Below are 10,549 nucleotides of genomic sequence, written 5' to 3'. Positions count from 1 at the left end.
GCACAGCGGGGCACAGCGGGGCACAGCGGGGCTCGGCTTCCTGCAGACAGTGTGATGAGCCCACAGCTGTAGGTGACAGGAGTAAAATCAGCCACCCGTCCCGATTCTCTGACTCTCACTGTGACATCACAAAGGAGGTGCTGAAATCCTGTAATCTAAACTCATACCGGTCTCTGTCCTAACAACAGTACCAATGCAGAAAGTTAATACAGTGTATACACACTGACACTACAGCACACTAACACTGCACTGAGAGAGAGGTTAGTACAGTATATACACACTGACACTACAGCACACTAACACTGCACTGAGAGCGAGGGTTAATACAGTATATACACACTGACACTAACACTGCACTGAGAGAGAGGGTTAATACAGTATATACACACTGACACTACAGCACACTAACACTGCACTGAGAGGGTTAATACAGTATATACACACTGACACTACAGCACACTAACACTGCACTGAGAGGGTTAATACAGTATATACACACTGACACTACAGCACACTAACACTGCACTGAGAGGGTTAATACAGTATATACACACTGACTGACTGCACTACAGCTCAGAGCTCGTTGCTGCTGTTTACCGGGTGGCTCCTGCTGCTCCTCCAGTGTGTGCACATTTTTACCACAGCTATCCTCCCCAAGCCGCAACACACACATTACACACCTGCAGAACCGCTCAGGAGACTGTTACAAACCCTGTCACCATAGCAACACCCACTTTACCATCTCTCCAGACTGGTGAAATCATGATAAGGTTCGTGCTCTCCATTTTCCCCCTCACAGTAACACATTGCAACACACTGTAACGTACTGTAACACAGTGACACTGATGCACTCAGTAAAATGGCTGTAGAAATGAACAGTACACGAGAACAAGGAAAGCTCTGTAAAAGGCCCCGGCAAAGGTGCCAACCAAGGAAAGAGAAAACAAAAAGAATAACCACACACCAACACAGAAGCGTGCCAGTCTGGTCATGCTCTCTAACTCAGTTTGACTCCGCCCTCCCTGCAGAAGCCATAATCGCTACAAAATGGTGGCAGTGTACTGATGCCATTCAGTGATGAGACAGTGCCTCCTGGTGGATGGCCAATGTAACTGCATCAGCCTGGCCTTACTGCGCGCTTAGCGCACTGTCTGGGTGTACACCTTTATATATATATATATATATATGTATATATGTGATATATATATTTATATATCAAGGTTTCCGCTTGGATTTTTTCTTGCCAGTCCGGTGTCCGGAAAGAATTCATTTCATATATAACATTTTTTATATATATATATATATATATATATATATATATATATATATATATAAATATGTGTTAGTGTGCTGTAGTGTCAGTGTGTATATACATTTTATATATATATATATATATATATGTGTGTGTGTGTGTAACATGTAGTGTATATACAAACATGTAACAATCTGATTTAAATTTTACTGGAATCATTCTTTCAGCAGACAACTTAATGCTGTGAGGCTTTGGAGAGTTATATTTCTTTAACATCAAAGGAGCAATTACTCCACAGGGATATTCAGTTCAGTCAGCATGGCAGTTTGTTCTGACCAGTACTGTACCTCGCAGCTGAGCTGCTGCACTCATGAATGGACCACAGTACTGAGGTGCTATGGAGACTCTGAGCCGCTCTGTCTGATCCCAGGGGAACAGACACACTCAGCCCTGCTGCACACACCCGGTCCCTGGGACCGCAGAACAGACACACTCAGCCCTGCTGCACACACCCGGTCCCTGGGACCACAGCACTGCGGAGCAAAACAGACACACTTTCAGAGTTCATTATAAAGATGTTATTTATTCTTTTTTAAAAGAAGGTTGCCTTTGGGTTTGAGAAGATTTGACTTCTTTTTCTCATCCATCGCCTTCTCTTCTTCCTTCCTCTCCCTCCACCGCTGCATCCCTCTGTCCACCTCTTTGCTAAGAGCCACCACACGTCTCTGAGAGAGGGAGAGAGGGAGTGAGAGGGAATGAGGCAGAGCGGGGGAGAGGGGGAGAGGGAGTGACGGAGACAGGGAAGGATGTGTGGGGGCAATGGAAATACAGGAAGAAACAGCAGAAAGGAAAACAGACAAAATGGTGAAAGAGAGAAAATGCCAGAGACAGAAAATGAGTGAGAGCGCGAGGGAGACAAAGATTTTCATACATGACAAACAGGCAATTACCAGAATTCCTTTTACACTGGGACACATGGAAAACAGAGGGAGTTATATGCCATCAAAGCAGATACAACAGACTCAGACAGGCAGGCAGGCAGCAGGGTGGGCAAAAACAGCACAGAGAGATGGAGAGATCCTCACCGCAAACTCTTCCCTCTCCTTGTTCCTTCGCTCCTGTCCTTTCATTAGGGGTGCTGGACGACCGTCTGCAACACAACAACAGGGTCTCTTGCCTCACATGCAGTAACTACCTTCACACAGCATACACACACACGCAACCAGTTACTCAACTCTACACATCGTACACACACTACCACACAGCCTATCACAGGCTGTATCTAAATCTTTTCCAGCTTTACCCATTGATGAACCAAACATGAACAAATACAAGATGAGGAGGCAGTGGTGATTGTGATTTCCCATGCTTTCTCAGAGCTCACTGGCTGGGATGAGAGGTATGGAGGTGTAGCTTTTCTCTCATGTTTCAGGCCCTGAGAGACTCACCTGCAAAGGACCAGTCTGGCAGATCGGTCAGGGGGCCATACTCTGTCCCGCTGCGGGCCAAATTATTCCTGCAGACAGTAAAAACACAGACATACACCACACAGTTAAACACAGAATTACACACACACTGTTAAACACAGAGTTACACACACACACACACCACAGTTATAACAGAACTGCATAAAAAGGTGTTTCTGAAAGCACTGGTAGACAGGTGCACTGTATTTGCTGTATGACCTTAAATTACACTCACCCCATGTAATCAATCTGTCCAAAACGTCCCACACTGACAGAGATTATTGGCATTAAATTTGCTGTAACCATAACTGTTTGCCGAAGGTCTCACGAAAAACAGGTATTAGTATGCATATATTTACATCCTAAAAATGCCAGTATATATACTACTGCAGGTGAAGGGTTTTGTGAATAGATTTTGTGGCTGGTTGTTGAAAAATCGTAAATTATGGTAGAAAATCTATTTTGGAGCCGCAGCTACACCACATCCCGGCGGACTGCGCTGCTTGGTGTAGCAGGCGCTCAGATGGACCGAAGTAACGAGTAATACTCACTCCGCCCTCCACTTGCTACCGGCTGGAACACCGGCCGTGAGAGAGAAGGGGCGACAGGAGGACCGCCTGAAAGCTGGGAGAAACACAGGTTTGCCTGTCAGTACGGATCACACGGGGCAGGACAGACCCCGTTCCGCATAATGACAAACTGATCCACTTTTAGAATATAACAGTCCTAACGTTTCAACTTATGAGAAATCACTAACAGCATTCAGCAGGCTATTCGTGCACATCAGTTACGAGCGGGCGCTGCAGACGCTCTCCGATCTTTAAATCACCTGGATAAGATCACCTTAACAAGAAGAATAAGATAAACCCATCCAGCTGCTCACCAACGGGAAAACAGAGATCAGGACATGACCAACATCCGTGAACAAGTAGTAACGTTAACTAGCAATCTTCAGCTAATTTAGCTACAGCCAATGAGAAAAATCAAGTTAGCCCATCATTTGATAATATATGCATCTGGCTAATGTCTAGCAAATATTACACCGTTGAAATTGATGAACAGTTGGGTCTACACTTAACTGGCTACATTAACGCGGTTATGTATAATAAGGAAAGATAAACGAAGTTAAATATCAGTTAATGTCCTTTCTCACCTGTACACAACAGTAACCTCACGGACGCCGCCATTTTGAAAGCATAACTCCAGAGATACGGAATGTCAGCAGAGGCAAACAGTGCGACGAGTAAAGAAGCGTTTTATTTTTAAAAAGATCGCCGTTAGATGGCGCTATAATACCAGATAGGAGCCACGGAGTTCGGGTAGTCTCGATTACTTTTAATCGTATCTTGAAACAGTAAAACAGCGTTCAAGACTGAATAACGTTGTGCAAAATGATATTTCATTCATTAAATGTTCTAATACCCTCGAAATATGAAAATGTAACAAACTTAAATAAACACATGTAAACTTAACTTGTCACCTGAAGGAAAGTTATTTTTATCCATCTTTTCACAGAGGTACTATAAACATCAACAATACATGATCCGCCCTGTGGATTTGCTCTGTTTGCATGGTCTGTACTATGGTCTCTTTTTCATAATTATACATGACAACTCAGTATAACTGCCCACCTGAAAGACTGGCCGGTTCAGGGCCACCAGCGCTCGATCGCTGTGGAACACTGTGCTGTTTGGGTTCTATGCTGTACGCACCAATGATGAGAGTATCTGAAATGACATCATCTCTCGTGAAGGCGACACACCTGATCATGTTTCCTCTATATTGGCCCAGCGTATTGAGTGTAGCACAATGAGCAGTGATGTTTCTACCACACCACCTGACACGTGAGGAACACACAGACAAACTCCATTCACACAGACATGTGAGGAAGCATCAGCTTCAAGCTCCAGTATTCTCTGTTAGTTTTTATGACAGTACAGTAAGTCCCTGAAATGCAATATTGTAAGGAAAGTTATGACTGTCATGAACTCTCACTTCTACATTTAGGTACCTCATCTTCATCAATCTCCCACTCTCTCTCATTATATTACATTACATGCATTTAGCAGACGCTCTTATCCAGAACAACTTCCAGCACAATAGAACCTATTAGTGTATCTATTCAAGCTAAATATGGCACACTGTCAGACCAACAACAACACTCCCAGACCAGTGAGTGTGAGCATGACATCATTCAAGCCCTACCACAAGCTAACTTGTGCAATCTCTCTCCCGGCGTACCTGTTTATCTGTCACCTGGTTACGCTTCACACCCCTGACGACTGTGGCCAGACTGACAGAATTGACAAACTGGCCAATGTATCAGTAAGTTGTACTGGTAAAATAAAATCAATAATGAATATAAAAAACAGCATAAAAATTAGTTACCATCTCAATAAAATCTGACCAGGTCTTGTGCAGGTGTTGTACAGGTTATCTCCAGAATTATAGTCTAAACTTACATCAGCGGTTTTAAAAATGACAGCCTTCACGGTCGCATTGATGACAGCTTTCTGTCTTCATCTCAGGTCGGCAGCTCCCTCTGAGTAAACAGCACTTACAGGTAAGCTTGCTGAGTGCTGAGTTCATTAACTATGACAATAACAGGAGTGTAACTAAATGCCCCTGAATATATGCACATCACACAGGACAGCCCGTTTGATGAAAGTGGTAAATTTCAGTTCCTGCTGCAGCTCAGGCTGGCCTCCCCTGGGGCGGACGAGGGCAGTTCCCACAGCAATGCTCAGTCAGGTCACTGGCCTTCAGCTCAGCTAGGGGTCAGCACTTCAAAACGATACTGAAATCACAACAAACCTGTCAGAAGTAACTAAATCCTTTATCAACCAGCTGATGCAGAAAAAGCATGTCATACATAGAATTGTGTGTTAGTCAGGTGTCTGTATGTTTGCGTGTCGGTGGGAGGTTCAGGTGTGACGTGGCACAGGTGGGGGGAGTGTGGGGGTCGGTAAAGGGGTGGGTTTCTGCAGTAGGATGGTGGGCAATGATTGGACTCTGAGGAGCCAGTGAAGTGGTGCCCTTTGATCCTCTGAGAGGAGCCTTACATGTCCCAGCATGCAATGCACCTGCTCTGTGAAGGGGCAGAATGCTGCTGGGGGGAATCTCAGCTCCAGACTTCAGCTGAGTGATATTTAACAATTCCACATTTCTCCTTGCTTTAAATAATTCCCACCTCGAAATGGTGAGGGGGGGGGGGGGGCTAGGAAGGACTGCGAAAGAAGAGAGAGATATGAGGAGCAAACATGTGGAAGGGAGACAGACTTCTCTGATTGTGGGCCATGCACACACACACTTTCTCCTTCTCTCTTCAACAAATGCACACACACACACTTTCTCCTTCTCTCTTCAACAAATGCACACACACACACCCTGTTTCAGTGTGACTGTGGAGAAGCGGCCGACAGTGCACCCTGTGCTGGTGCTCCCCTCCCCATGGCACCGCGCGGCTGCGCTCACGCCCTGCCTCTATCTCCCGCTCGCGCTGAGTAAGCCGCGAGGAATTCCTGCGCCTTTCAGGCAAGTTCCCACTCGCTGATAACGCGCGCCGCCGTGCACCGCAGGAGAGAGCACAAAGAAAGGGACCGGGGAGCGGGGAGCGGGGGTGGGGGTGCAGGGCAAAGCGGCGAAGACAGCACGGCCGGCGGTGTGCGTGCTCGGCGGCCCCCGCTCGGTGCAGACGCGTTTGCACCGACCCGCGTTCCGCTCCAGCCGCCGCGCACAGCGTGACCGCGATGCGCCAAATCGCTACTTTGTTTCGTCTCTGATTCTCACACGCGTGCGGACCGCAGCGCTCATTGGTAACTTCAGCAGTACCACTCCGCGCATTCCACAGACTCCGAGTACAAAAAAGCAGTCCCTCTCCTCGCTTTGAGGAGGAACAACGGTTTTAAAACTTTGTAAATTGTTACATAAAACAAACGTTCGTATTTTGTTTAACGCCATTTACATTACTGGGTAAAACTTCACTGGAAAGCTAAGTGAGAGTGGGGATTTGTCTATCCAGAAAACGAAGAGACACATTCACAACCTAATTACGGTGTGTTTTGCCCTGCGGCGTTACATATCAGCGTCTGGCTGCCGCTCAGGGACAGATAGCACTGTACATTAAAAAAAAACATAGCGTGATGATTGAATCGTTTTATTTATTCTGTGCTGTGGGCTACTTAACACTTAGAGCTACACTTTAACGGAGGCCACAGTTGTCGGCTTACTATACGCACTGTATTGCAGAATACCATGAATAAAACTTGTTGCATTTTTTTTATTGAAACAAGCAACAAATAACGTTATCCAAAAAGGACACATGCCATTAGATTTGGTAAAGTGACGAAACACGACATTACAAAGTCATGTAAACAAAGGACAAAGCTGAATGTACAAGCGATTAATTTCGGATACTTTGAAGAAAGAACAAGGTTTGTGTGTGTGTGTGTGAGAGAGAGAGAGAGAGAGAGCGTGTGACGGATCAATCCGCCGTGCCTGAAGGAAAGGTGTGCCGGTCCGGAGAAAGAGTGAGAGAAAGAAAGAAAGAGAGAAAAAAGAGAGCAGACAGGAGCATGGAACGGCGGCGAGGAGCTGCCGCTCTATCCAGCCTTTTATGCGCAAAGCTCATTTTCCTGATTCAACAGTAATACATTTACATTCGGAGCGTCGTGTTTAGCGATAATAGCCGACCCGACGCAACCTCTTTCCATCTAACTTATTCAACTGTTTTGTGGTTTTGCAGAATGTAAGTTTTGGGGACACGGATCTAACATTGTTTGAGAACGAACAGGAGCCAGCGACAACATCCTGTGCTTTTCCTTGTGTTGTGGATGTAGCTCATGGATAGTTTTTATCTGGAAAATTGACACAGGAAGGAAAAGCAGGAACGTTCAGCTGTCCTGGCAGGGGAACGAGAGACTTTCTTTCTTCTTCTTTTGAAGCTGATCGGCGCAGCGGATCCCGCAACCTGTGGCAGCTCCTGCATCCAGCAGCGGAAGAGAAAACCGACACGTTTAGGCAACTTCTTTATGCCCGGCCGACTTAAATAATGGCGTGGGCAAACAACTGACGGGGATCCTATGAGGTACCGCAAGGACCGACACTGTATTCACCCAGATCTGACGGAAACGAATGGATCTATCTTGATTTGGTCAAAATTGTCAGCTGCTCAGGAAAACAAAGAGCAGACGGAGCCTGCGAATGCGGCAGCGACCCGCTACAGGGAGCGGGGCTGAATGGACCGAGACGCACGGGGATCGCAGCGCCAGCGCCATGCTACTGAAATAACACGCGTATTTAACCTCAGAGCTGAGACAGAGAGTGCGAAGCAGCTTCTGAGATTGTTGTGGGACTGAAATCCCGCGGAGGTTCTGTAAATTCTGTATGCCTGGTCTACAGTATTATCCACAGCACTGAGACGATGACTCCGCGACTGGAGTCCATAAACCACTGAGGCGTGAGATAATCCCCATAAAACGTACTGATTGTTTTATTCACTGACATTGATGTCAGATATTTGTATGTTTACGTTTTAAATTCGATTTAGAGTCTTACTCTTAAGTTTTATGACTTTTGACGTGGTCACTGTCAGTCTGATGCCTGCTGGCTCACTGAGACACATAGCGCGTTTGATGCGGTGAATCTTGTAAGTCCTGTCGGATACTGGACTGGCTTTACACTCACTAAGGTAACACTGGAGATAATTTATTTTTACAAAAAATAAATAAGGCGTAACATGGACCGACTTGGCAGCAAGTTGTTGGAGAAATTAAAACTGACCGACTCCGGTAGCGTAAAGTTCGCCAGCTCCAAAAAGAAAGGCGAAGCGGTCAATGTAAACAACAATAATAGCTGCGGCGGGGGCGCGCTCCGCAGGAACACGACCCCTGGCGCGTCCACGGTGCCCGGGACCGCACTGCCCCCTCCAGCTGCGAGCGAGGTGTCTGGGCACGTCGGGCGAGGGGGACCGGCGGCGCTGTCTCCGCAGATCTCCCCCACGCCGGGGTCCTCGGAGGGCGGCCCGAGTGGCGAGCCGCACCCGGCGGCCGAGCCCCTGCGGCTTCGGGCGTCCCGGTACCTGCTGGAGGCCGGGGACGGCAGGGCGGGCGACCCGGGCTTCTCGGAGGCTCCTCTGCGGAACAGCTTTCCGGGCGCAGGGCAGGCGGAGGCGGAGCTGCAGGGCGTGAGCGGCCAGCTGGCGCTGAACCACCGGCGCTACTCGCTGGAGCTGCAGCAGCTGGTGCAGCGGCGGCATCTCCTGTCCCAGCCCCCGCCTCCCGCCCCGCTGCTCTACACGCCCCCTGCTGGCGGCCCCCTGCGCTGCAGCGCCGAGCCGGGCTTCCTGCACGAGTCTGAGCGCCACAAGCGGCTCTCCCTGCAGGAGGCGCTGTTCTACAAGCGGCACAGCACGGGCGGCGAGCCGTGGGCGGGGCCGGTGGGGGTGGCGGGGGCGCAGCGCCCCCCGGAGGCGGGGCTGGCCCTGAGCCCGCGCTCCTCGCTGTCGCTGCAGGAGTCACTGCTGGCCAGCCCGCGCTCCAGTTTCGCCAGCACGGCCAGTGGGAGCAGCCCCATGGGCTCCCGCTGCAGCAGCAACCGCACCAGCGGCATCAGCCTGGGCTTCGACTCGCGCCACGCCTCCCTGCAGGGCGCCCCGCCGCCCCCGGGCGCTCCTGGCCCCGCCCACGCCGCCAGGCCCGGCCCGCCTTCTCTGGAGATCTGGAGGGAGTATCTGGAGGGGGCGGCCGGGGGGGCGGGGCAGGACAGCCGCCACTCCTACCCCCCCGCGCTGGGAAGCCCCGCGGCCGCCTGCTTCCTGGGGCAGGAGTGGGCGGAGCCACGGCCGAGCCAGGGCCGGCCTGGAGACCGCGCCCGCTATTCGGACCTCCCGGGAACCCGGTACCAGGAGGAGCTGACCCGCCTCCTGCTGCAGGAGGCTGCTCTCCGGGGGGGGGGGCTGGGCGACCCCGCTGGGCTGCTGGGGGCCCTGGAGGGCCTGACCCTGAAAGAAGCACCCACCCCCACGGGCAGCCAGCCCAAACTGCAGACGGAGCAGGGCGCCGGGAGGGACACTCCTGAGACCCGGCAGGAGTACTTCGGTGAGATCATCTTCATCACCATCATCTTCATTAGAAGGGAACAGTCAGTGAGCTCGCTGGCGCTCTGTATGATTAGTGTGTGTGTGTGTGTGTGTGCATCATAAACAGCACAAATGCACAATACAGTACAGGGTAACAGTACAGACACACAGCTGGCTGCAGGGTTAGAGAACAGCAGTACAGACACACAGCTGGCTGCAGGGTTAGAGAACAGCAGTACAGACACACAGCTGGCTGCAGGGTTAGAGAACAGCAGTACAGACACACAGCTGGCTGCAGGGTTAGAGAACAGCAGTACGGACACACAGCTGGCTGCAGGGTTAGAGAACAGCAGTACGGACACACAGCTGGCTGCAGGGTTAGAGAACAGCAGTACAGACACACAGCTGGCTGCAGGGTTAGAGAACAGCAGTACAGACACACAGCTGGCTGCAGGGTTAGAGAACAGCAGTACAGACACACAGCTGGCTGCAGGGTTAGAGAACAGCAGTACGGACACACAGCTGGCTGCAGGGTTAGAGTAGCAGTACAGACACACAGCTGGCTGCAGGGTTAGAGAACAGCAGTACAGACACACAGCTGGCTGCAGGGTTAGAGAATAGCAGTACAGACACACAGCTGGCTGCAGGGTTAGCGTAGCAGTACAGACACACAGCTGGCTGCAGGGTTAGAGAACAGCAGTACAGACACACAGCTGGCTGCAGGGTGGTGGTGTGGGCCTCGGGTGTGTGTGA

General features: G+C 49.9%; 2 protein-coding genes across 2 annotated transcripts in view; one reads left to right on the top strand and one right to left on the bottom strand.

The window, feature by feature from the left end:
• Positions 1-1,830: 1,830 nt before the first annotated feature.
• mrpl52 (mitochondrial ribosomal protein L52) lies at positions 1,831-3,920 on the bottom strand. Its single transcript, XM_036551118.1, has 5 exons — positions 3,872-3,920; positions 3,270-3,342; positions 2,701-2,768; positions 2,338-2,402; positions 1,831-1,977 (listed from the first exon to the last, which is right to left on the bottom strand). The coding sequence occupies exons 1-5, from the start codon at positions 3,903-3,905 to the stop codon at positions 1,831-1,833; spliced, it is 387 nt and encodes a 128-aa protein (XP_036407011.1). The 5' UTR covers positions 3,906-3,920.
• A 4,268-nt stretch (positions 3,921-8,188) lies between these two features.
• Positions 8,189-10,549, top strand: part of ajuba (ajuba LIM protein) — a 6,706-nt gene continuing 4,345 nt past the window's right edge. Inside the window, exon 1 of the mRNA XM_036551094.1 lies at positions 8,189-9,815. Within this exon, the coding sequence (XP_036406987.1) occupies positions 8,456-9,815 (1,360 nt within the window). The 5' untranslated portion in view covers positions 8,189-8,455. The remainder of the gene's footprint in view (positions 9,816-10,549) is intronic.

Source organism: Megalops cyprinoides, chromosome 18, assembly GCF_013368585.1.
Source record: "Megalops cyprinoides isolate fMegCyp1 chromosome 18, fMegCyp1.pri, whole genome shotgun sequence".
Classification (NCBI taxonomy): Eukaryota; Metazoa; Chordata; class Actinopteri; order Elopiformes; family Megalopidae; genus Megalops; species Megalops cyprinoides.
This window is presented reverse-complemented; position numbering and strand designations above follow the sequence as displayed.